The sequence below is a fragment of the Ambystoma mexicanum genome, chromosome 7p, assembly GCF_040938575.1.
Source record: "Ambystoma mexicanum isolate Mex_15411 chromosome 7p, UKY_AmexF1_1, whole genome shotgun sequence".
Lineage (NCBI taxonomy): Eukaryota > Metazoa > Chordata > Amphibia > Caudata > Ambystomatidae > Ambystoma > Ambystoma mexicanum.
In genome coordinates, this window is record NC_090939.1 from 80,945,987 (window position 1) to 80,973,554 (window position 27,568).

At 44.6% G+C, this 27,568-nt stretch overlaps 1 protein-coding gene across 1 annotated transcript in view; it reads left to right on the forward strand.

Annotated features, from left to right (window-relative positions):
• Nucleotides 1–27,568, forward strand: part of POLQ (DNA polymerase theta) — a 1,553,125-nt gene that overhangs the window by 1,159,863 nt on the left and 365,694 nt on the right. Inside the window, exons 22-23 of the mRNA XM_069635828.1 lie at nt 14,575–14,712; nt 21,309–21,483. Coding sequence (XP_069491929.1) covers nt 14,575–14,712; nt 21,309–21,483 — 313 coding nt within the window. The remainder of the gene's footprint in view (nt 1–14,574; nt 14,713–21,308; nt 21,484–27,568) is intronic.

Genomic DNA, 27,568 nt, shown 5'->3' on the forward strand with positions numbered 1-27,568 from the left:
CTGACCAGCTTACCCAGTTGCTTTGCTCTGTCACCGCCACTGTTTCGAAGAGGCCCTCAAAACTTGGTATACTGCTAGCTCTGTGTCCATGGCACCCTCACACCGAATTTCGTACACTTGGTGTTCCCAGGTCTGAAGTACGCCAGGACCAGAGTAAACACGGTTACTGTGTTGCCCTGCCGCGGCAACTACCTGTTCAAGTTCGCTTCATTTGTGACCCTCTTTCCCCTGAAGCCTGCTGCAGTGAAACTGTGCCGATTCCTCCACCCGGAGCGGAGAAATCACCACTGTCCTGTTTGGGAATCATCGCTGTATTTTAGGAACTGAAAGGTGCCGAGACGTCCTTTTTGCCCCATTCGAACCTGCCAGCGAAGTGGACTGAACTGGCGAAGTTTGTGTCTGCTTGCGTCGGGGACCGGTGAGTACTCCTTACCCCAACCGGTGGCCGCTAGCTCAAGTGCCCTTTTTACGCACTAGTAGCCCCTGGGGGCCCCTCTCCTTTCCACAGCTATTGCAAAATAGTGACTCCATCTTGCACTCTCGAACCACCTCTGCCTTCAAGTGGAGGTCCTTCTTGAATAGTGGGAACGTGCTCTGCATCGCCTCATCCACTTTCCTGAGCTGCTAGAGACCCTTGAAGAGACCCTGTTCCGCCCATTGTCACAAGTGCATGCATGTACTTTTGAGCACAAGGCTCCTCTCTTCGTAGGGCTCGGACTGCCTCTTAGGTGAATTAGTGATGTTGAACTGGGCCTAAAGATTACCTGCACTGCCTGTTTCCTTCCCATCTAGGTTGTCGACATATTTCGTCCATTTAACCCTTTAGACCCCAATGGTCTTGTGTATATATTGTATTGAGTGTGATGTATTAGTTTACTGAGTGATGCTGTGATTCTTTTGCAATGGTCTATGTTACAAAGCCCTTGTAATAAATGTCTATATTTTTGATATAACACCTGTCTGGAGTAATTTGTAAGTGTTAATTTGTAAGTGTCCTTGCTCTGTGTGCTCATTGAGGTCCTTCAGTCACCCTCACCCCTTCTGAGACTTAGTCTTGACCGCTTGCCAACTAAGTTGGCCTTCCGAACCTCTGCCCCTCCAGGTCAGAGTTCAGAAATCCTTCTTAACACCCGTTCAAGTCGTTCATTCAAACGGTGACTGTCACACAGAGGTTTGGTGGATGCCCGGCTTGATCAGCAGTGAAATAGGTAAATGGTGTCTCAAGTTGATGGTGGATCCTAGGGTATGCAGGAGTAATATTCGAGTTTAGTGATCCCTGAAGATGGGGGTCAAGGGTAATTAGACAGGAAATGTGTGTAGTACCTACAAGACGGGAATACATTGTATATCCACAGCTTCACCTCAGCCCACACTGCAAGCCTTTGCACTATATGATATGGCATTTATAACATGCCTATACACAAGTGTTTCAAGGCGTGATGAGGCAAGGGAGGGGGAAAAAAGGGAGGACACGATCTTACTAAGCCAGGTGTCATTCAGATTGCGCAAGTGTATGGGATGGGGTAAGGGAAAGTACAGGGGGAGGGGAAAGGGACGGTGCAGTACCAAGGAAAAGTAATTGCAACAGTAAGTAACGGCCAGCAGGTGGCAAGTGCAAAGGTAAGTGCAGGAATCAGGTGCCAAGTGCTGATGGTGGGACTGTAGGGATACAGGAACAGTCCCATGTGCGGGGGTTGCCAGGCAGGCAGTGCAGGTGTGTGTGACTGGCGGGGAAGGTCCTGGGTCCGAGATCAGGGGGTGGCCAGGTAACCAGTACAGTTTCAGCCAGGAAGTCAGCAGGGGAGAGGAGGAGAAAAAGCAGAAGCAAAGAGGAAGGTCTTGAGGTGCTTCCGGAACCAGAGATGCTTCTCCTCAAGTTTCAGGGAGGCAGGGAGGCTGTTCCAGAGGGAGGCTCTAGCTGTATATATTGTGAATGGGTCAGTGATTACATTGCAATAGCGCCTTAATCAAACCCGTCAACTCTGAAAAGATGTACAACAAAAGGCAAACTTCATTGGATGGTGAAGAGACAATCCTGCTTAAACTTGTTAGCGTGAGAAACGTGTTTAAAATATGGTAAGTAGACCACATTTTTTGTGCGGTTAGAAGACACTCCGCTAAACCTGTACCCACTCCCGAAATGGGGCCAGGCCACCAGGCTCTGCACGCCATGCAAGAGTACTTGGGGGCAGAAAAGTAATATGTACATACATTTTGCAATTCAGCGGTTCAGAAATTACCAGAATTCCCTTATCATTTTAGTTGCGCATCTTCTGCGAAGATGGGATCATACCCTTAATCTCCATAGAATAGTGTCCACACAATACTTACTGACATAGGGTTCACGTTATAACTATAGAGGGCCACCAGTTTCAATACATCTGCTTTGCACAGAAAGCCATGTATACTGTGAGATCAGGCCGTACTGCAAACAGTTACTGCTGCATCACAGTGAAATAGCAGCTCTCTTCTGGATCTAAGTTCTGTAGAAGGCACTTCAGACACACTTCAAGTTTATCAGACTCTATGAAGTCGAGGCGTGTTAGACGTCCAGTATTGCAGAGTGATTAGTCTATTCAGAGCAACAACGAAACAAGTCACACATAGCCTTGCACAGCAGCACATGACAGCTGTGCTCAGCTCACGGTGTAAACCGAACTGATGCTGCCAACAGCACATCACAGCTCTTGTTCTTTTTTCCCCACTCGGTCCTAACTTACCCTACGCTCATTCTTTTCAAATCTGTCAGAGATCCAGGTGACCACTCGGGTGTGATCATGCATGGTATAAATATCCTTTAACATAACATATGGCCTTTAGCCCAGATGAAAGATCCCAGAGTCTGCCTCGATTCTCATGCAAAGAAGTGAACGGAAGACGTAGCACATTGCAAGAAAAACGCCCAGAATGTGAAAGGGAGAGGTGCAAGCCTCGAAGAGACTGGCGCAATATCCCAGACTTGCTGCCCCGGGAGAGATCCTTTGTGGGACGATTACTCCTCCACCTCCAAGACCACCACCACCAGCACCACAATGGCTCAGACCCTCGAAACCAAAGCCACCGAAAACCCCAACAAAGCGAAAAGCCAAAAGCAACCCAGAAGCAACTTTTGATTTTTCATACGAGAGATCAGTTTCCCTTTGGCCCAAATCTGTGCAAATGGCTGCAGGAATGTGCCTGGTCCCCAGCAGTGCAGCCGCCCCTCCTTCTCTCTCCCTCTTTGTGGAGGAATGTGAGTGAGAGAGGCTGAGATTCCCAGGGAGGGGGATCGGGGCGGGCTCCACGGCACGGATTTTCATGGATCGCAGGAAAGAACAAGAGATTTGGAGACTTGCAAAAGTACCCGAGGCCTGAGAGCTCAGAAAGCTGGCCAAAGCGGGCCAAGGCGGGCTAGGGCGAAGATGCAAATATAAGTGCAACATATAACCATAGTGGTGAGGACGGGGGGAGGTTTAAGATGTTGTGTAGTACAAGATGGAAAAGTTCACATTGTAAAATTACAGTATTTGTGTGGGTTTTGAGACCCTCGGCTCCTAAAAACGCTTTAGTAAATGGATGACTACGAGGGTTGGACATGACCGCGGAGAAGTGTGGTGGCGGGGGCGGTCCTTGAATGGAACCACAAGTGCAGATTAATAAACGGGAAAGGGTGAATATAGGCAAAACATATATGAAGATCGAGGTGTCGGCAAAAGCAGACTTTGTGCGGGTAGCGGTAGGATAGCAACAAAGTGGAGCCTAGCTTAGGAGCAAGCTCGCACAGTTCCAGTCCGCCCCCCCCTGCCTTGGCGGCGTTTGGGCTGACCAGTAGCTTGTGCCGCTCGCCTATCCCGAGGGGGGCAGAGCATTGTGCTGCCCCCACTTCCTCAGGAGTATGGGTCCCCAGCCGTGAATAGGAGAGGGGGAGCCCTCAGAGGCAGGTTGATCCACTCTCAACCGCTCCCTGGTCACACGAAGCTCCCGTACTTTGACAGTTGTCTGCCAGCAGCACGGTGAGCAGAGGGCTCCAGGCTGCCCCATTTCACAGTTTGCAGATGACCCGGCCGGTCACACATCCTTGAAGGATGCAGTGTGTTCCTATCACACAAACAAAGCTATTCCGACAATTGGAGAAGACACAGGGACCTGAAACTACTTTGACATTAACTTTCTGGTACCGCTGGTACCCACAGTCCATGCTTACCGGAGTGATCACCACCGTCATTGATGGAGTTGGAAGCGTCTCGAAAAGAGATCACTCCATGCGTTGTCACCCAGACACACGTGGTGTGACAGTACTCGCGATTGGGAGAAAATACTATTGGATTACATCCACGCAGTACAACAGGAATTAACACTTTGTGCATTTGGAATTGTATGCCACAGCATACTGCTTTTTGGAACTCCTTTCTTCTTGTACCAATGTTTTGGTGATATTTGGTGGCTTAAGCCACAAAAAAGCACCAAGACGAAAAATGACCATGCTTCCCAAATGTATCTTACCCCCACACTACCATATATAAACAAAGTGCACAAGGTAAACGTATCTGGTTTAAATTTTAAAAAAAATTGCAAAAGTTGATTACATTTTACAAACAAACGGTTGTGCCTCAGTTGACCTACGGAGCAGAGGCTCTGTTAAACCTATCATGGCAAATCTGGGGCAAAATCAACGTCTACTTTTGGCGGAAAATTCTCAGGCTCCCAAACTGTTTGCCAGTCGCAACAATTGGACATGAACTAAGGCTTCAATCGCTGCCCTCGATAGTATTGTGGAAGACAATCTCCTTCTATCGAAAGTGCATATTGGACAGCCTTCCAATCCCTTTTGAGATTCTGGCAAACAAAGAGGCAAAGAAGGTTGACCAGTTCCTGCAGATATGGAAACAGAAATGTCAAACCATATTAACGAACCACAACATCAAAATAGAAACACTTAAAGGGAATCCTGATAAGACCAAGAGAACCCTTCGAGAGAAAGACTAGGCCGAAATGGATTCCTTGAAGGGACAAAATAAACACTGCCATAATATCATCTAGGAATGGAAAACATTGAATTGTCCGCCTCCGTACCTGATAAGATTCCCTTTATCCCGCTATAGGGATTTACTGATGCGCTGTCGACTCAAACTCTTGCCATCTAGGGAAGTCCCGCTCCTAAGAAAACAGATTACAGCTCAAAATGCTAGTTGGCGCTTCTGTAGAAACTCTGAAATAGTGGAGACAACTAGACATTTGACTTTGTCCTGCCTGAAACTGTCACCTTTAAGGAGAAAATATTTGAGGGTTTCTATGGCTCAACTGGATCCATCTGTAGGGGAGGAATGGCGGGAAAGATTTATAACAGCAGATAAAATTGGCCGGACACTAGATGCCCTCAAATTGGTAGAACTGATCTACTCTTCATTGACAATTGATGGTGATGAACTGTTTTATTAATAGGATCCATAATGGAATGAATGAATGAATGAATGAATGAATGAATGAATGAATGAATGAATGAATGAATGAATGAATGAATGAATGAATGAATGAATGAATGAATGTTAAAGGTTGACATTTTCTTTAAACAATGAAACAATAAAACATAAAAACAATTAAGTTAATGTTTTTTTTCCCACAACACTTGTTTATACCACAACCAAGTTTCTTCAAATTAAATATTTTTTTACTGGTTTACTCGCCAGCCAGGACTAACTACAACTGTAAATGGTCTCCTCTGTGAATGGCCATCTTTATTCCAAGTTTCTCTGCACCAATATCCCAGATGGTGAGGGTTGTACAATGTTTGCCGGTTTCTATAGTCTCTTGACTGTGGGCAATGTGGGTTACAGGTTTCCCCAAGCTGATATCTCATGAAAGGGGAAATGTGCTCTTTTTGCCCTTCTTTTCTACTTGTTCGGTATTCAAAAGTGTCTACGCGCAGCGCCCCGGACTTACATCTCGCTCGAGGTCAACTCACCGGCTTCTTTCTGCGTCTCATGTCACTCATTGAGGCTACGTTGTAATATCGATGAGGACAACACTCTGGTGAACGGTCAGACCCTCTGCACCTGCACAATCCTTCTCTGGAGCTCCACAGACTCAGTTGGTTCTCCGCCGCCTCCGGCCCAACTGAGCGAATTGCCTCGGGTCGGTAGCACGTCTCCCGCACAGCTGAGCTTTCCCCCGCTGCCGTCTTCCCTGATTCTGCTTCCTGCGCACAATGCCTTTCCCCCCATGGTTTTAGGTTTTTTATGGCTATTTGGTTTTGATTGCTTTATGAATTGAAGGTTGTCAGAACTAGGAGATGCTATGTGAATGTGCTTTTGAATTGGGGTTTGGACTTCTACCTAAGACATAAACATGACAATTGGAGGATGTCACTTTTGACTGACGAATTCCCAAGATACAAGACATACTGTTTTTAGGTGAACTTTCATAGAATGTTCATTGCGGTGTCTCATAGGAGGGACTCGTACAGTGACAGCATGCCATTAGATATTTGGGAATTATAGGGTCCTCATCCTCAAGAATAATACTGCCTCTCACCCAAGGGAGTCACCACTTCCCCCTGACAGCCATCTTCTCCCATGTGATCTTCCCTCATAATTCCACCCCCAGGGTTAGGATCAAGAAGCGGCTGCCTTCCCCATGCCACATGGGAGGAGATTCCAGGCAGGATTCATCACAGCAGACCGTCCGTTCCAGTATATCATTATCTATACAACTGTCTCATAACTGGAAAGACACATCAAGCGTGTCTGGACAACACCCAAAAGACTATAGACCTACTTTTTCAACTGGGGTCCTCCATCAGCGAGAATAAAGCAAGTCTGCTCCCCAGCAAAGCGAAACAATTTCTGGGGGCCCTAATTCGAAACGGAGGACGAGATTCATGTCCCCTCCCATGAGAATTTGTTCCAGATCCCTCAGTATGTAGCCAGTCAGATACAGATAACTGTACAGAAAGCCATGTGGCTATTTGGAATGAGGGTATCATGCATTTTCCTGCTTCCACACGCCAGTCTGCGCATGAGTCCTATGCTCTTGAGCCAATGGTGTCAAGCAAATGGTCAGTGGGATGATCTAGTGGTTGTCTCGAAAGCCCTTGCCCTGTCCCTGCAGTGGTAGTTGTGAAGGGAAAATCATTCACCACCCCCACAGTAGGGGCCACTCTCACCACGGACGCATCCCTGTCAGGGTGGGGGGCGCTCAGTCCTTTACACCAGCCAGCGAACAGCACATGGTCACAATCAGTAGCGAGCCAACACATCAACCTGTTAGAGCTACTAGCAGTATTCAAAGCCCTGAAAGCTTTCAGACACAACTGCAAGGGAAGACCGTTCTAGTCCTTACAGCACCACAGCCATGTTTTCCTTAAAGTAACAGTGAGGTACTTGCGCCCCAGGGCTGTCCATACTGTCGCAGATCATTTGGAAATGGGCACTCAAACACAACCTGTTCCTCCTGTCGCAGCACTTTCAGCGGAACACAATCTTCTTCCAGAGGTTCTCAGCAGAGACATGCAGCTACCCGTAGAACACAAGTGGAGGTTGCACAAACACATTTTGCACAATGTCTTTGCAGAATGAGAACATCCAGACGTTGACCACTTTGCAACACTGGAGAATGCACAATGCCCACCAAACGCCTTCAGGTATCTCCAAAAGATGTCCAAGGGGAACGGCCTCCCTGAATCAAATGGTCAGGGAGATTTGCCTGTGGTCTCCCCCCAACTCCTCTACTCAACAGGATAATTTAGAAGCTGCACCAGGCACAAGTTACACTGATCCTGATAGCACCAATGTGGGCTTGTCAGCCGTGGTTCTCGCATCTCATGAGAATGTCACTTTGTCCTCCAATGAAACTGCCATGCACTTACAAAATGCTGTCCCAGGATCAGGGGGCAATACTGCACTGATGCCCTCTAACTCTCAATTTAGAAGGATGACTCCTGAGGTCATAGAGTTTGGGCTCCTCCAGCTGCCTCAAAGGTGTATGGACATTCTTAGAGAGGCACGGAAACCTATTACCAGGCACCGTTATTCCAGTAAGTGGAAACGCTTTGTCAATTGGTGCAGTAGTTGTAACATCAACCCAATTGACTGTTCACCCACACACAGGGCCTCATTATGAGTCCGGCAGTAACCGTTCACTAAAAACCAGCAGGCTACCGCCGGACCCGTATTACCATTCCATCTCCGTGATTCCCGGAATCACTGGGGCATTACGACCCTGGTGACCTCGGGAATTCCAGAGGCCGAATTCTGTAAGTCCCCACTGGTTCCTTCTATGACTGAGCCGGTGTTTCCATTTGCGCCTGCAGGCGGGTGGTGTAAATCCCGCCAGGTCAGACCTGGCGGGAGCGACACCTCCCACCTGCAGGACTCTTAATCTGCCAGTCCGGAAACAATGGTGGCGGTGGTTTTACTGCCACAGTTCTTTCCAGACCGGCAAGGTCGTAATGAGGCCCACAGTCCTTTATCCAACTCACCTCTTAGACTCAGGACAAGTTTTTAAGTTGCTGAAAGTCCACCTTGCTGCCCTCTTTTCTTATACCACCTTTCAAAGCAAGATTTCCTGGTAGAAAGTCCCAGTAATCGAAAAATACTTCACCCTCCTGTTTTTAATCCAACTCCCGGATGGGACTTGAATGTTGTCCTTAGTAAGCTTATGGGCCCTCCTTTTGAGCAAATGCACAAAGCTACCCTTAAGGCATTGACCCATAAGACTGCTTTTCTGGTGGCTATCATTTCCATTATGAGAGTTGGTGAACTGCATGCTCTCTCAGTTCAAGATCCGTTTGTTAACATTCATGAAAGAAAGTGGTTTTGTGCACGCATCAACGCTTTGCACCTAAATTCATTTCCAAGTTCCTTGTAAACCAGTCTATTGAACTTCCTACTTTTTCTCAGCACCCCACTAACTCAGTTGAAAGAAGCTAGGAGAACAGTGGTGTATTACCTTTAATAATACAAAACCACTACGAAAGAAGGATCATTTTTTTGTCTCTGTTGCAGCAGGTAGAGAAGGGGACCCTGTCTCTAAGTCGGGAATCTCTAAATGGATTGTTAAATGTATCCAAATGTGTTACTCTGTCTGAGAGAGTTACCCTTTACGCCTAGAGCACATTCTTCTGGATGCACAGGAGCAACTATAGCTTTAATTGCAAATGTTCCTGTAGATTCTATTTGCAAGGCAGCTACCTGGAGTCTGTTCACCCCTTTACTCAACATTACTGCTTAGATGCACATTCTAAGACTGATTCTCAGGTGGGTCAGGCGGTGTTGAGCTATCTCTTTGCTGCTGTTCCTTCTCACATCCCACCAACATCTCCTGGTACTGCTTGCTAGTCTATGCACAGATGTACATTACTCACCGTAATTGTATTTCTGGTGCTTGTATCTGCTTCGATTCACATGCCCGCCTCCCCCCCACCCCCATGAAGTTGAACGACCATATAACACCTTTTTTTCTTCTGTACTGACTCACGCATTCTCTTCAGGCTCCCTCATTGCAGAATAAAAACAACCGGGGGACCTTGACGCATGATGGATTATGGGTACAATACATGTCACGGTTGGGATAGTGTTAGACACGTCCAGGTCAACGTACCGATCTTCTGAAAAAAGCTGCAATAATCTCTGATTACCACTGGATGTCAGACTCTATGCACCGCGTGTGAATCTAAGCAGATACACGCACCAGAAATAAGATTACGGTGAGTAGGGTATGTCAAATATGCAACATGGTATCTTAAATTAGTTGTGCCCCCACAGTTTTCACCAAGGTTATATCAGAGATATCATTTATATTCAAAATGCTGTGTGCTCACATTTACCCTTATTCAGACAGTTGGCTATGACTGCATTGCCTCACGGTGCTCTTTGCACCTCAATACTGCATTTATATATGATCTAGGGCTGTTGGTGAGTGTGAAAAAGTCATCTCTTGTACTCTAGCATATGTTGGTTGTTATTAGGGCCTTACTCAACCTGGCATTTGGGAAGAACGTTTCTCTACTGAAAAGGATAATTCCCTTTCAGTGAGACTTCTGTCTGTCCAGATGTTCAACAACTAGCCCAGGGTTATGGTTCCAGCGGGCCCTAGGGCCTTTTGGGTCCCAGTCTAGTTCCTTCTAGTTGGTTTTGTATGTAGGGTTTTCATGTCTACTTGGCAAAGCATTGGCGATAATGAACCAAGACCCTCACTCCACTTGTTCCAGTTTCTGAGACAATTAAATCACCTCATATGCTGGTCTCCGTCAATCGTTGCAGTCAGAGCTCCATTTTTATTCCAAACATCTAGATTTCCATAACGCAGACATTGCTACACTGCTCATGCTAAGCGAAGTTGCTTACCTACAGTTGGGGAGCCTTCTTGGGGATGTCTGCGGGTTCCTTGCCTATGGTCTCAGGAGAGCGTGGATAACCACATTAACATGTTGTAACTAAAGGCCACTTTGTTGTCCTCAAAGGCTCTCCTTAAATGGGCAAATGAGGCCTGGAATACAAAGACATCACCACAACAATGTGGTATATCAACCTCTGAGCGGTCTTTCTAAATCGAACTGTCGGACCTTGCGACGCACACGAGTGCGCGCAGGGGCTGTCAGACACAGCAGAACCAGAAGAGGGAAGTCGCTGGGGCCCAGATAAGTGTTTTGTTTTTGTGAGTGCTGGGTGTGCCTGTGTATGTGAGTAATGTTTGGGGAGGGGCAGGGAGCAGTTAGCTATAAGTGCGTGCGTTTTCGAATGCCTGTTAGTGTGTCTGTGATGAGAAAGACTTTTACCGATGAAGGGCAGCAGCGAGGGAGCGGACGGAGGTTCGGAGGGTGTAACCGCCAAATTGACAAAAAAAAACTTCTGTGTGTGTGTGTTGGGGCAGAGGGGTGGAGGGAAGAGGGGTGGGTTGGTGATCATGTAACGTGATATTTTTGGCATATTGAGGGCCGCACAAAATCGAATGAAAAGCAAAACTGTCTTTTCTGTGTTTGGTATTCAATATATATGGAAATATCACATAGAACCACATTTATAGACCCACACCCTGGATCACTAGAGCAATAGATAAAACAGTTGATGAAAACGCTTGTGTTGTCCACATACTGGTTTTGCTTATAACACCACAATGCTGCAACAATGTAACCCTTGGTCTGGCCTGAGGGACAAAAGAAAATAAATAATACACTGCACACAGCACAAAATAACCTGCTACACACACACACACACACACACACACACACACACACCTTCCACTCTGTTCAAATAGATGCATATACAAGATAATTTGCAAAATATTCAGTGGACTACACTAAAAACAAATAATGATAAACGCTTGTGTTGTCCACATACTTATTTGTTTTTAATGCTTCGAATAACACAATGCTACAACAATTAACCCTTTGTCTGGCTTTTGAAGTCATGCACGCAAACACACACACGCCTCTGTAATCCAGCCTTTGCATTAGATTGTTGTAATGTGTTAACAGTGGCTTGTGTTTTATATGCATATTGGTATTGTATGTGTGCTTGTTTGTAATTCACATGAGAATGTAATTCGTAAAATGTCTTTGTGTAAGCTTGTCTATTTTTGATATTTAATCTAGTGTTTAAATTTTAATATTTTTTTTTTAATGCATTGTATGTTTGCTGTATATCCTGGTGTATATTTGTTGTATATTGCAAAAAGACATATGTTGTCCAAGAATGTCTTTTCTCATGCCGGTCCAACGTTAACACTTGCATTGTAAAGGTTTGTAAACTGACTTTTTATAGGTAGTTATTTCTTTTTCTTTTTTTAGGGCAGTCCTGTATTATTTTTATGCAAATCATGTTCACAGATTTGTTATAAATGACAAAGTGATGGTGCTTTTTTAAATGATTTTATGCTTTTGTTTTAGTGTCTGCCGAATATTTTGCTAATGATCTTGTATATGCGATTTTTAGGACATTTGATGTATGTGCTGCAGCAGATTATCTTGTGTAGTATAGGTGTGGGTTTGCATTGGGGGCTGTGGATTATTTTGTGTGTTGCGCAGTATATTCTTTATTTTCTTTTGTCCCCCCAACCCTAGTTCTCATAAACAAATCGAGGTCTCTGTGTGTTATGTAAGTGAATGTTTTTATGCATTTCTTTTTTTTTTTCAGTTTCTGTCCAACCCTATTGCTCATGTCCGGTGGTCTTACTGTGTTTTGGGTGCAGCTGATCATTTTGTGTATTTAACAGGCTATTTTTCACTTTGTGGTATGTTCCATTCTGTTTTGTGCCACTGTGCTTACTGTGTATGTTGGGAAATATCAGTAATTTATTTTGGTTTAAAAGTGACTGTTTAGAATTTGGCTGAGCTGATTGCTGACAACTTTTTGGCATGCACAACCTCGGGATAAGGGCTTTGTGTGTTGCAAAAACCCTTAAGATGGAAGCAGACAGTTTGGGGATCTAAAATGTAATTATTATTATTTTTTTGCATCTATGGAAATCGCAATCCAAAACATGTTATTTTTCAGCAATGATTTTGGACATGAAAATATTACTGAAACTTTGCCAAATTTGGTATTGGTGTTCTGACTTACCCAGATTAGTTGCATACCAAATTTGGTGAGGTTGTGCGGTCAAGCTTTTTTTATTATCCCACGCAAAGTGTAATGTAACCTACTACTGCTATCTCTACAGTATTACATAGCATATTTCAGTGAACTTTTTAAACCTAAGAACATATACTTGAGGTCATGTTAATATCAGAAGTATGTTTGAAACATGCATCATGTTCTGTGGAAGTTCTACGATGTTATGTGCCCTCCAGCAAACTTGGGAAAAGTCTTAAAGAGCTCTGTGGCTCAGTGTCTTGGGAACCTGGAATTCCAACTGAAAAAATGATATACAGTACAAATTGCCTGCTTTGCACGTACATTCAGTGTTTTAAAAATATATATTTATTAGCATCTATATTGATATTAATGACACCAATATTCTTAACCATCCAAATCTGTTGCATACAACAAGAACATCACCAAACCGAAAACAATATAATTCCCTTAAAACAGTGTTCCAAACCCTCGCCCATACACCTTTAGATCACCAGCACGGTTTGCTCAGACCACAGAACATAAGATCATTTATCACAACACATCTGCCACCAATTCAATAAACTGATCTAATTAGGATTGATCTGAAACAAGCTAATGAGGACCATCAGTATGTCTCTCGGCCAATCTAATATTGTGGGCCTGATATGGTTACACTAGGCCATCACTATGTCTTTTGGCTCAAGTCAATGTCAAATCTACCATTCTATTCAGTTTCCTCAACCTTTTTACGTCTCTGAAGCTGTCCCAACAGGCACAGCAATGGCGTTTTATCTATCCACCTAGCCCCTATTGCCCCAGCTATTGACCAACACTGCATCTCAAAACATCTGCAGCCGTGGACAGTTCTATATCATATTAAGGAAAGAATCTTCAGCCCCTCTACATCTTGGGTCGGTTGCTGATCTATTCAGGTCTATTTTGTGCAATCTAAGCGGCGTCCAGTATGTCCTATGGTACACATTATAATGAATAAGTTTCAGACGTGCATTTCAAGATGCTGATTCTGCATATGTGTTAACTGAAAGCCGAACATCTGGGCCACTCTATATTCGTCTGCTAGGCAAATTTGTCGCCAATTTGGACAGTATAAACGGCCTCATTTTGGCATTATTGCCCGAGTTCAGACCGCAAAAAGCTGCAAATAGCATTGTACCATGTGTGGGTTGGAGTGTGCTCTACAGGGAAATTGAATGTAACAACAACAACAACAAATAATAAGACCTTCCTGCTTGAGCACTAAAGAATACTGAACAAGTATTGAAAAGAGTGATGTACATATATATGAATTTGAGTATTTTAAGTGGAAATGTATCAAGATGTATTAATATGTTAAGAAATGTATGGTATATATAATTTTCTTTATTTTCATTCATATATTTTTCTCTTATGATATGTTTCTATTTACTTTATTAATGTTACTTTCTTTTACGATAATGAATGACAAATGTATAGTGTTATAAATATGTAAAAGTTTAATTGAACTGTATACAGAATTAAAAAAATTCCTGCCTATACGCAAATGCATTCACTTTGGTCATCTTCAAACCTCAATCCGAGAACATGTTCATCTTAAATTTTTAGTCCTTCCTTTTTCCTATTTTCCAACAGTATCCCATAAATTGTAGCAGTGGGGCGGCCACCATCTTCTAGATCATAAAAGGCTTTCCAACACAGGGCAGCCCGGCTGTTCCTTGGCCTTCAAGCTCCAGTTTGTACCATTCTGGGCCTCTCTCCATTGGAGGATGTTTGTTGGATTTTTAACAGTACAAGGAAATTGTACCTCTCCACCTATTATAGGACTAAGGTGATAGCAAGTGGACAAGGGCATGCCTAGGTAGTCTTTGCACAAGCAAGCAAATGCTTAATCACCCATCCTTACAGAACCCATACAATTGTGTTCCCTTGTTCTTCTTAATTGAGGGTAATAAGCTGTGCATGTACTAGTTCATGGCCTTATTCATTGTGGTCGATCAATGCAGATTTAAGTTTAAGAATAACTGCCTTACACGTCTCCCTTTCTCAGGTCCTGTTTCTGGAGCTAAAGCTGCCCCCAAATGGTGATGTGAAGGGACAATCAAACAAGAAAACTCTGGGCTATGCAAGAAGAACAGCAACCAATGGAAACCGGGTCAGAGTTGGCAAGCAGTTTAGTACCACCAAGGTATGGGAGTAGGAAAGGATGGAGTCTCCTCTTATAAAAATTCCTATTCAGTATTTGCTGCTCTGTTAAGTCAGGCTTCCATTGTTTTATTATCTGGTTATAGTCCTCCGGGGCAGTCTGACAGTTTCTCATGTCCTTTAACTGTGTGACAGGAACCTCTTTTATAGGTGACCATTTCTGAAGAAACGGAATGTGTTGATTTTGAAAAAAGGTGCTCTGTCTTGTAGGCCTTTAAATATGCTCGACTCTAGAAATCCTGGTGAGATCATGTATACTAAGGATGAATGATGCGTTATTTATATAATGCGTTCGCCAAAGCGCTTTACATAAAACATATTTACTTACCAGATCACCCACTAGAAGTTGGTACTCATTTATTGACCTCAGAAGGATGAAAGGCTGAGTTGGCCTTACCGGGATTCGAACTTGCGACCTGCAGGTCACACACAGATCACAGCAGCAAGCGCTCAACCCACTGAGCTCTCTTACCAATGAGGGACAGAATCTTGAAACATCATATGTAAGGGTTTTGAGGTGGATCAGTGATCAGAGTTGACTAGCTGCAGTAACTGTGAGCTACCATTACTACCATGAACGGATACGCCATGTGGGTGGCAAGTGCCACATAATAAATCACCAATAAACTAAATTAACAAATGAAGTATGTGATTTAAAAGGAGTTCACCACAAGATATTGTTTTCTTGCAAGATATTTTTTAATATCTCTGAAAAATGAGTTCTTATCATTAAGCGTAATTTTGCATGTTTCTCTTCTTTGCCCAAAGTGTTCTAAGTGGTATTATCAGTTGTCTATTGTTTGAGGGTCTGGACTGCAGAGAGTCTGTCTTTGTCCACTGGATTCTTGCGTGTAAAGAAGCAGGTTGTTCGTGCCTTGAAAATGTCTGCCTCGTTTCTTTGGTAAGAAAGGGGTATGAGTTGCACTCTCTTAGGGTGCTTATGTAGCTGGCAAGCAACATTTTGAACCTTCTGGAGATAGCCAAGGTATGTGGTCAAGACCCAACTACTCCACTGGCTCCGGAAGGCACAGAGTCTCTGGGACTACTCTCCTGGTGCCTGACTACTCATCCACTGGCTCCGGTTGGCACCCAGCCTAGCCTCCGGTGCTACTCTCCTGGTACCTGACCCCTCATCAACTGGCACCGGCAGGCACCGGGCCTCCAGGGCTACTCTCCTGGTGCCAGACTACTCATCCACCGGCTCCGGCAGGCACTGAGCCTCCGGTGCTACTCTCCTGGTGCCTGACTATTCATCCACTGGTTCCGGCAGGCACAGAGCCTCTGGAGCTACTCTCCTGGTGTTCTCTAAAGCCAGGCAGGTGACATTATCTTACTCCTTCATACATCAGCAGTTAATATTTTCACACCCTTCATAAAATGTGAACTATCAAAAAAGTTGATTTCTATAAGTTTGAACGAATGGAAAGAACATTTTTGGAATTGTAATCAAAGAACAAAAATGGCATATTAAATATCAAAGGGTTTCTTTTACTTTGATTGTGCACTGTACATCATTGCTGAGCAATTAAGGCTGTACCAAGGAGGAGTAGAGAAACATGACTAAGTGTCGCAGGGTCGGAGAGAGATGATGGGATAGAACCTGAGATGGGAAGGTGGTGGAAGAAGACCTCTGATCCAGCCCAGGGACTGGGTGAGTTGAGATATGGAGAGGTTCTAGCCAGGAATGCGCTCCCACGAATTGGACTACTGCACTTGGAAAGGAAGAGGTCCTGCTCCTCGTGCAGGCTAGGGGAGTGGAATGAGATGGGCCCACTCCTGTGACCGATCGGAGGGTGAGCAAGTAAGAGAAGACCAGCCTGAAGAAGACACGGACTAAGCAGAAAGTTTAATAGAATTGTCTAGTAATAAAGGTTTTGCAAAATTATCGGAATGTTTTGTGTGGCAACATTTTATAAACCATATTGAAAAAGATGACTGGATTTTAGTGAGAATCAAATGAAAAAAGCCCTACATTTAGTAAATATTTTTTCATTTGTAAAAGGACTAAAATAACTGAACACTTGATGTTCATGCCAGAGGACCATGTTCATGTGGTTATAAGTGGGATGATATGTTGCTACATTTTCTTATTTTTCTGCATTGCTTAAAGGGATTTCCTCATTATTAAACCAATGAAATAATTGATTTGCCTGTAGATTACTGATGTAACTGGGGAACAAGTTGTGCTCTCTGGTGAAATTTTCCTCTGAATAATGTAATACTAGGACCTGGTTCCATATATTACAAACCATTAAGAGACTTGTGTAATCATTATTGTTTCATGGAGACATAGAATGTGAGTTCAAATAAATGCTTCACTTGCGCAATAATAGCCTCTTTGATGTGTTGTATCGTCTGGTAAATGCCCAGCAACCTAGTTAACCGACCCAAGTCGGGCTTGCAACACTATTGCCAGCTGTTACAGCCTTGTAATATGTATATGCTTACCATTAGTACACCAGCCAATGGGGTGCGTCACTTTTGAAGAAGGCATTTGAACTTCCAATTCTGACAAACCTGCTTGTTACTAATAGTTTGTCGTTGCACTGAAGGGGACATTATTCTGTTAAGGAGGGCTTCTTTTTCTGGCCACAGAAAACACACATACATTGTGTGATAAACCTGAAGATGTCTTACCCGCTAGTCCCCAGGGATCTGTCGTCCAGGTGGCCAGGACACAGCCATCGCTTTTTGATCCAGTTCCTGGGTGGGGAACAGTGCAGGAGGATCACCTGGACGAGGGGTCCTTGGGGAGTGGAAGTGGGGCACTGAAGGATGAGACGCTGTATCCCCTTCCTAATCAATCCTTTTCCCCATCCTTCCAGGTAGTATACCTAGGTATTCAACACCTCCCCCGCCCCTTTCTGACAGACACTTTCTCACAGACAGTTCACCGTGAGCGACAATTGACTAACACCAGAGCGGTACACCTGACATGTCCCAACACAAGGGTCAGGCAGAGGCGGGCAATTACTGATAATTACACACACCTGACTTCCATTACACTAACCCACACGGATAAAAGGCAGAGCACGAAAGCACCCTCTGGGCAACACACGAGGAAGCAGCAGTTCCGATATGGCAGTTTAATACGAGGAGAAAGACAGCAAGACCAGAAAGGTTTGCAAGGAGAGAATTGCCCTTGGCCTTTTCAGAGGAAGAAAACCGCTACTTTCACGAGCCCTCGAGAAGAAGAAACATAAGACTGGGAATTAAAGCTGAAGAAAGGTGCATTGTGCGTCAAAGGTACCTGGGGCTCTCTCGCACATCGATAGCCGAGGCGGGGAGGACTGATTGCCGCTGTGGTACTGTCCTTTGCTCCTACAACAAAGCTGCTCCAGTAAAGTCAGCACAACTGGTGAGTCGGGTAGACTTATAGCAGACCAGTCTGTTAGAACCAAGGTTGCAAGCGGCAACATTGTATGAAGAAATCTGCAAAGAACAGATTGTAAGGTGTATGTACTGAGCGACTCGAATATAATTGAATAACCAAGGAGTGACTGAACTTTTGAAACCAAGATAGATGCATTATACAGAGTGGTCCGGCGCCATGTGGATGCTCATTCTAAGGTCTGTGTTAGGTATCCAACTGAGTGTAAAATTGTTCAACTGTGAAATCAAAGTGATCCTGCAACGGGTCAAGCTAAACCCTGTGCACATTCGAAAGTCTTCTATAGCAAATACGAACTGCAATTGGTCTGAACCTGGCTGAGGGAGACTAATTGTGAAAAGGGATCTGAGCCCGGCTGAGGGGGATCCGGGGTGAACCGTGAGTCGCCCAAGAAAAGATTGTGGTAGAAAAGGGGATCTGAGCCCGGCTGAGGGGGATCCAGGGTGAAGAGTGAATCGCCCTATTTGAATACTTGGAAAGGAACCTTTGGTTTGTTTGATACATCAAGCCCTCTGAATAAAAATATTTTTGATAACCTAAGTGACTTGGACATAGAAGGCCCTGATGCTTGTAAAGGAATTGGGTCCTTGTGCCAAAGAAGCCCAAGAGTGTGCTATGCTAGAGTGAACCGCCTTTCCCTTGCTGAAAATGTGTGGGAGGCCAGCCAACGGCCTGAACATCATGACTTATCATTTTGTGAACACTTCTTTCTTTTTCATGACAATTTCCACACACTATTTGTAAATTAGCTGTAAAGATTGGCAATAGGTTTTTTTAGTGTATGCCCTTTTATTTTGACGAGACTCCACTAGGACTGCATTATTATTTTTTGATGGTCGTAGCTTGCTCCCACCTATTATATTTAGGTTTAGATAGGCATTTATCACACCCTTGATAAAGTTCAATAAACACCCTTCAACTGTGGTTGCTTGTGTCTGTCTGTCTTTGATACCATGCCTTCCTTACAATTGTCACAGAAATAACTCTGAGTTGGAGACAGTTCAACTTTTTTTTAAATGTTTCTTTGTGGGGCTTAGGGGCACCTCCCTCTCTCTCATCTAGTTATGACCCTCCTTCCTAAACCAAATGCCTGTGACTCTCGTTGGTGCTACTGAATGTTGACCCCTACTGTCTAATGACTATCTTCTACGGGGGCGTTCCCTAAGGGCCAGCTATCTAAACCCCTTCAGGGAAGTTCCCAACTGTCCATATTCTGTCCAAGGATTAGTGTTCTAATGGGGAATCGAGATAGTGCCTTGCACTTGCTATGCTAGATTCAGGCTGTCTCACTCACGCCCACGCTCCCCTCCCCTCTTCTACTCTTACTATCTCGTCCCCCAGCTTACCTCTCTCACCAATCCTCTGTCCCTCCAATGTTTCACTCCTAGTTCTCGCCTCCACCCTTTGATGTTACTTCCTCGTCCTCCTCCCACACCACTACTCCTTCTCCTACACTACCACTCCTTCTACACGACCGCTCACGTACCACTGCTACTAGTCCCACACTAATTCTACCCCTTCCATGCCACACTACTAATCTACCCATTACTACTCCTCCGATAACACCACCACTCCTCCTCCTACACTACTACTCTTCCTTCCACACTACTACCTTTCCTTCCACACTACTAATCTTTTGCACCCTCTACTTCTCCCCAACACTACTACTCAAACATCCTCCTTTCGCTTTGTACTAGTCAATTCACATTCACTCCTTATACTAACCTTTCTACACAGTGTCTCACACACACTCGCACCGCACAACCACTGTCACTCTTAAACCACTACCACAGCTTCTCCACAAATCTCCACAAGCCACTGCTTCCTTCTGCTGTTCGCTTGGTCTTTCTCCACCTCTGACTTCGCCCGAAAAGCCCACATTGCCTGCTTCCTGATCCCTGCTTACATATCCCTCCTCTGTGAGGGTTGGACAGCTTTCCCTGACCAACTCGGTCCTCTCTTCCCCACTTGGGTGTGTTAAGAAAATTCATAAAAAAGGGGGATAAGCACTGCCCACTTTCTCCATGTGGGCTCACTGCATACCAGAGATGGCAGCATAAAAAGTTTGGAGTCTGTTTGTGTTCCTTGCTCTATTCCAGGTAAGTTTGGGGAGTGAAGGATCCTTTGCCCCTTTTTTCCCTGGTGGGTTAGTAGAGCTTTAGATGCTTGCGTGAACTCTCCAGCGAGTGCTGCCGGTCAGGCGATGCACATCTTCGCACTGGCTGCATGGCTGCAGCTGGTCTCTGCATCTTCTGCCAGTTTGCTGTCAGTCTGGTTTCCGTGGAGTAGTGGCTTCTCGTTGTGGTTTTCTTTCCCTGCACTGCTTGAAGGGCACTGATGTTGATTCTCCTGCTTTGTTTTTCTGTGGCATTGTGCATCAGACAGGTGGTTTCTGAAAGTGAAAGGAAACACTGGCCAGTATCCGAACCATGCCGTACGGCTTGATATATAAGGGTCCTGCAAACAAGCATGCTGGCACATGGGCGGGAACACAGATTGGGGCACTCAACAGGTCTTAAGGGGGGAAACTGGTTCTGGATTTCTCTGTATGCCCGTACTGACAAGGTAAGGGACTTGAACTTGTCATATACAGTTTATTTCATTTGAAGAACTCTTCTTTTTTGGAAAAGGTCATCTGCCTGCAATTTGTACAATGAATAGATGCTTGGCAAGTCTATCCCTGAACTCTTTTAATGTCTGGAAGTAGAATGTCTTTGTTACCTTCCTCCCTCCTGTCTCCTTTAGCTCTACTCTCGGCTGTCAACATCTTTGTGACTCTCTTCTGTCAAAGGTGCATTGCCTTGTATCCATATTCCAGTAGTGCCCTGTCTCTCACCCACCGTAATGATGTATTCGTGCCTTGCCTTAAAATTCCCCCCATTTCCCTGTGGCTTATTACCTTTTCTGATGCAGCGCTTGCAGCTCTCCATCTGTCAGCTCGCAATCTTCTGAAAAGCTAAAAAGTATATGTGCAAGTAAGCCATTAAATGTACCTTGTTAGTTTTGTCCAGGAATATCCATTTGCCAAAATATGTTTTGTGTAAGGTTTTCCAAACAAGCGTTGTGTATGTCACAACCTACAGTGCCAAGTTGAAATAAGAGGTACCCTTTCTGCACTAACTGTTGGTATAAAATAGGAGATGATGATGAGCTAAATAAGAATTCATATTGTTGCTGCCTTTTCTCAGGATGTCTTGGAGAAGTTAAAGGCCTTACACCCTCTGCCAGGTCTGATACTAGAGTGGAGGCGGATCACCAATGCCATAACCAAAGTAGTGTTTCCACTTCAGCGAGAAAAATGCTTCAATCCCTTCCTGGGTATGGAAAGGATTTACCCACTTTCGCAAACTCACACAGCTACAGGTAATAAGATACAAATGATATGTTTTAGTTTTGAAAATAAATCGTACTGTTGCGGATTTCTTTATCATTACCTTAATTGTATACCAACTAATTGTTTACCTTGTTTGGGGGTTATTTAATAATAAATAAAGTCACAATAACACAAAACAATAGATTGAACATTATCATACACAAAGCATCATGCCAGAGCTTCAACGATGTGTCTTCCCTTGCTTTCCAACCTTTTCCATCTCCAAACAGTCAATCATCCACTTCCTTATATCTGTTCAACCAGATAGAGCTCCACCCTTCCTATGTGCTGTCTTCCTCAGCATAATGTGACAAAGTCACATGGAGCAAGAGGCTAATGGAGGGCAGGGACACTCTGGGGGGGTTAAAGGGCTACCCACAGGCCTTGCACAGAGAACTATTTAGAGTATGCTTCCCTTTTCCAGCCTTCTATGCCAGGTGGCCAATATTAGGAAAAGGATAGAGGTGACAACCAGTCACACACACACTCTCTGAGCAGACCAAAATACCCCCACCGCATGATAGATCCAAACTGTGCAACCTACTGTTTTACATCCATGCTCGCCATAAAACGGGCTATGTGGAGTCCAATCTATGTACTATGCTGCTGGCAGTTCACGGGCAGCAGCGGAGAGCATAGGTTTACTATTAAGCTCACACATTTTAGAACATCAAGCATGATCTACATATAATGCATATTTGATCATTGGCAATCTTGCATATTTTTCCATAAACGATTGCACCATATTAGTGACTATCGCACTGAATTACACTATTCGCACTTTGTTGCCCTTGACAGTCTATATGTATAAATTGCACTTTGCCTTTGTATTTTGCATAAAGCCATAAGTAAAGTTGTATTTTATTCTGATTTATGTTTGTATGAGTTTTTGGCTGAAGTTATGTGGTATAATGTATGTGTAATGTAATATGTCATTTGTATAGCGTTTTCTCCCATTGGTATGGCCATAAAGCACTGTAGGTGAACGCCCCTGGGGGACTGAAATCCAATGTATGGGAAGATTTGTCAGAGGAGTATAGAATGTGTGTGCATTTTCACCAATACGAAAATGGTAGGGTGGCCAATTCCTTCCTAGCGACCCATGTCGAGCTGGCTTGTGGGTGGGTACTGCGAGGTTGTCTGGAGAGTATGCAAGTGCAGGAAACTGATGTGTCCAGCTAGACCCACAGTATTGTCATGGGACATTGCTGCATTCTAATAGCAGAGGTGTTGTGTGATGTGTCTTCAAGTGGTGTGTGATAGCAGATGCGTGTGGGTGGTCGTGCCTGCGGCTATCTTCCATCGATATGGGGTTTGATGCATACCAGTGTGTCCTGGCTGGGTTCAAAATACACCTAGATTCAGTACAGTGGCTAACGTCAAAGCACAGCTAGATTTGAGACAGTAGTAGGATTCAAAGTGCTGCTAGAATCAAAATGGTGGCAGGAGTCAATATACGCAGTACTGGCTGTCCACACAATTCGTTGTCACTTACCCGCTTGTTGCAGTAGACTGGAGTTGGGGTATTGGCTTGGTTCGGGGCACCCAGCACGAACAGGCTAACAGGTGATGGAGGTGCCCTTTGCCTTGGCCCTTAGGCGGCTGCCTGGATAAGGCTGGCCTGGGGCTCTCTGCTGAGAGTGCTTACTGGAAACACTGACCAATCTCAGAGGGGGTGGGCGGGTGAGAGGAGGAACGAAGGACCAAGAAGGAGCGCGGGTGGCGGTTTAGCCTGGAGCAGTTCCTGCGCTAAGTTTGTCAGTTGCCTAGATGCCTCTCCTGATTAGGAGATGCAGCAAGTGTCTTCATACTGTGACACCTCAATGCCCAATACAAGAAGACTGTTGAAAACGTTGTGGCAGGCTTGGGTACAGCTGTCTAAACCTCTGGTCTCTTACGAATTCAAAGACATTCTGGATTGATGTCCTTGGAGTGAAACTGAATTGCCCTTTAATGCGTCTGAGGGTACTCCTTCCTTTGCCTGTGGCAGTCTTCTTGTTCCACACCAGTGGTCCACAAGGAGCTCACAAACAAGTACAAACAGGCCCCCAGTGACCTAATGTTTCTTTTGAGATACCCTTCCCTGTAGAATCTCATAGATCAGGCAGCCACAGCCAACCTGAAATCTGTCTCTTATTCCTTGGTGCTTCTCCCGTATAAGCACAGAAAGAAATTCAACAGGTTTACAAAGAAAGTCTTTGCCTCGGGAGGGCATGGCGCTGAAGGCAGGGAATTAATCTTGCACCCAATCAAAGCATTCACACATATTGTGGGCAGTTTCTTCAGAAGCCTTGACACATTTGTCCATGGGGGAAATTAGGGACAGTTTTGTTTTGACAATGCAACCAATGAGAAGGAAACGGCAGCCTATGCACTACTGGCCATCTTGGTTGTAGGCGATTGCGTCTGCTGTTCCATGGCTATGGCCACTGTGATGTGTTTTAAACCAATAGGGTTTGCTCCTGATGTGTAATTTTGATTACTGAGCATGCCATTTGATGGTGTTGATTTGTTTAGGGCCAAGGCACTCTAATCTTATGAGAGGTGCAAGGAATCAAAGGTCACAACTAAGTCAGTCATTGTACTCATGGAGGAATTAGCCCCACTTTAGGTGAAGGGGCCAGTGAAAGTGGTGCTAATCTCGCCGGAGAGGTCTGGATGGTACTCTCTGAACTTTCTTGTCCTGAAGTGGGGAGCTTTTTGTTCCATCCTGGACCTTGGGGGCTTTAACGTGTTCCTGAGGGAGGACAAGTTCAGGATGGTAACTGATGGAGATTCCTCAGCCTTTGCAGCGAGGTGATGGGTTGGTGTTGATGGACCTACAAGAGGTTTATTTCCATGTGCTAAGCACACCTGAAGCACAGGAAGTACCTGAGGCTTGTGAAAGGCAGTACCCATTATCAGTTCAAGGTGTTTCCCGTGCTTCCTGCCCCCTCCAACAAGGATCTTCTCCAAGCTGATAGCCGCTCATATCAGGAGAGACAAATTTCATGTCTTTCCCTACCTGGGCGACTGGCTACTTCGAAGCAGTTTGCCTGACCAGGTGTTGACACCAGTCCGCTACTGCATGGTTTGCGTTGGTCCTTGAATGTTCATAATTCCCAGCTGATACATTTGCAAAAACCCCAGTTTATTGTAGCAGTCCTGGTCACTCAGTTGGGGAAGGCACAGAGATAAATCTGTTGTGGCAATAATGCCACAGCAACAAGGATGAATGCAGTAATAGAAACAAACTCAGTGGCAGAGTTATGGATGTACCGGCAAAGAGAGTTAATAATTGGACGAGGCAGTAGCACAACAGACAAAATAACAGAAAATAAATGTTAGGGGAAATAAAGGGAAAGGAATGGCAAGAGGCATATCAGCACGGTCAAGGGTTACTTTGCTTCCTTTTCTATTTTCAAGACTACTCCAGGTCAAGGTTTATTTTTTCACTGTTCTTTTGCTTGCCCACTTTTGGGGCTTGACAAATATGTTTCAACCAAGTCAATCATATAAGGGGTCATTTTGACCCAAGCACATCATGTTTAATCATACAAAAGAGTCTATTAGAAAGCATGGGATTCAGAGTATTAAACAGCACATGTAAGTACAAAAATACAAACAAAATTATCAAAAACACGCCCACAATACATTAATAGTGTGCTATTTCTATGTTTTTGTGTTCACTATGTGTAAATATTATTTAAATAAAAGGATAAAAATATTGACACTTATTTCGGCCACTGGCGCTAATCATATATTGCTCCGTTTGTGTAATCGGGTCTTCACCAGAACAAAACGTTGCACGTTTTTGACGCAGCCACTTTCCCGATTTACACTTTAACCGCGACTTTTTCTGACAACTACTGGTGCTGTAGGGTATCTATTACGATGAGAAATCTGCAGAAGGTTAATCCAAAGAAATTACATTACCCGTATGTACATTTTCCTACCCTGGCCTGGGGCATCACATTCTGGTGCTGTTAAGGTTTGCCCTAAGACAATGGATAATAATAAATGTGCGTTTGCTACATCTAAGAGCTTGCGAAGGTCATCCCAGGAGAGGTGAACCGGGACCCATAAGAGAAGTTGAGAATCCCAAGAAGCACTGTGTACAATGTTCCTGGACAGAGTGAGTGGGACAAGAGGCGTGCCAAGTGCTGTATCGCAGTACTGAACTTGCAGAATTGAAAATTTTGAAATGGGACTTTAGGTGTGTTAGGAAAGATTTCATAATTGGCAACTTTTCCTTCATAGTTAATATTGACCCCCAATCGTTTTGCTTTGTATTTTAACATGTTCTGATGTTTTGAGGAGAAGTCAATCCTTCAGATCCACTACCCCTGCCTTTTATTCATTTGTTATGGGGAAACCTATCGGTACTATCTTTTATTCTTTAATATTGCTCACATCATCTTACAATGCAGTGCAATGGGGATACGTTTGTATCGCCCTAGCCTTTTATATTTGGGATTTTTGGTTACTTTTACATGTGCCTAAAGACAAGCAATTAAACTTTTACCTTTTTGTGTTCTTTCTAGTGTGCACATTCCCATTTACCGCATATGGCTACAGAACATGGCTTGTGCCCTAAAATGGCCATGTCACAAGATGTCTGCTTGTTATTTGGCAATGTTGTTGTTTGGCCTTCTTCCTGCCTAACCAGGTCCGGAAATCCCATATAAGGTCATGTACTTGCCAAGTAGGGCATGGGGGGGTCTGTGTGTCTGTGTCTCTGTCGCGCTACTGTTGGTCGTCACAGATGGCTTGATTAATTCTACAAAAGCAGGAACAACAGTTTAGAGTTTACATTTATTTAACAATTTTAACACTCTTCTCTCTATACTCTTTCTTCATACAACTTTCTCCTATCTCCAACCTCCACCTGTTACTTTCACTCTTTACCACCCTCTATGCTTCACTATCATACACTCTCAAAATAGCTTCAGCCTTATACACTTGGTACCCCTCTCTCACAACCAATATCGTACCTGCACTTGCATCTTACAGCTCACTTCTTAACACCCTCTCTACCTGCTGCCTGGTCTCTCAGTCCACCACCACAGAACTCTTTCCTGGAAAGAGGCTGAAAGGTATTGCGTGTTTGACAGTGGCACCCACAGTCAAAAACAAAGCTTACTTTGGAGTGGGTGGGGGGCATTCAGGGACTGGGCCCCTACTCCAACTCCCTCACCCCGCCTCTGGAGTAGGATTGGCTCTGGCAAAACACCCTGGCGGGCTGCTTAAGCCAGGCCATGAGGGGGGTTGTGGTTTTGTTAGGGGAATAGTGATTGCAGTGTTACAGCCACTGTTTCTTTTTTTTTTTCTTCTCGTTTCCAGCAATGCAGTTCTTCTTAATCTTGAAGGTAAAAGTATGGCAAACATTTCTGTGAGATGTGGCCTTAATGACTTCTGGGAAGGTTGTAGGCTGGCCACATGTCATTTAAACTGCCCAAAAAGTATTATTTTCTGTTTAGTCTTTATTTTTACTTTAATCTAAGTCTTCATATATTCTAAGTAGCTGGGGACACTCGTCTGCCTTATTTTGTAGGAGCATCTGACATTACAAACCCTCAAAAGACAGAAGTATAATTTGTAAACATTGTGGCAAGGGCAGTAACATGGCCTTGTCAAGAGTGCAAAGGAACCCTTCGAGGGGATTGGGTCCTCCGACGTATTCCATATCTATGACATGTAATCACCACAGCTGTGCTGCTTCGGAAACTTTTTCGGCGTCTGCGTCCTGCGTCGATGACGTCGATGCGCCGTCGTCGAGGACCTCCTCCGACGTCATCCGATGTGATAAGTAGGACGCACGACGCCCATAGCCTCAGTTCCGTTTTTTCCGCGAACGTTTTGCTTCGTGTTTCTCGGTTCTAAGCCTCGATTCTTTGGAGTTCTGTTCTTTCTGGTTCTTCGAACCTGTTCGTTTGTGAATTTCCTTCGGCGATGTCTTCCACTTCGTCTTCAACCCCGCGTCCGGGCTTTACGAAGTGCGGGGAGTGTGGGTCCAAGATGTCGGTGACTGACTCGCACGACGCCTGCCTCTGGTGCCTCGGGGAGGCCCACGACACGGATGACTGTGTCGACTGC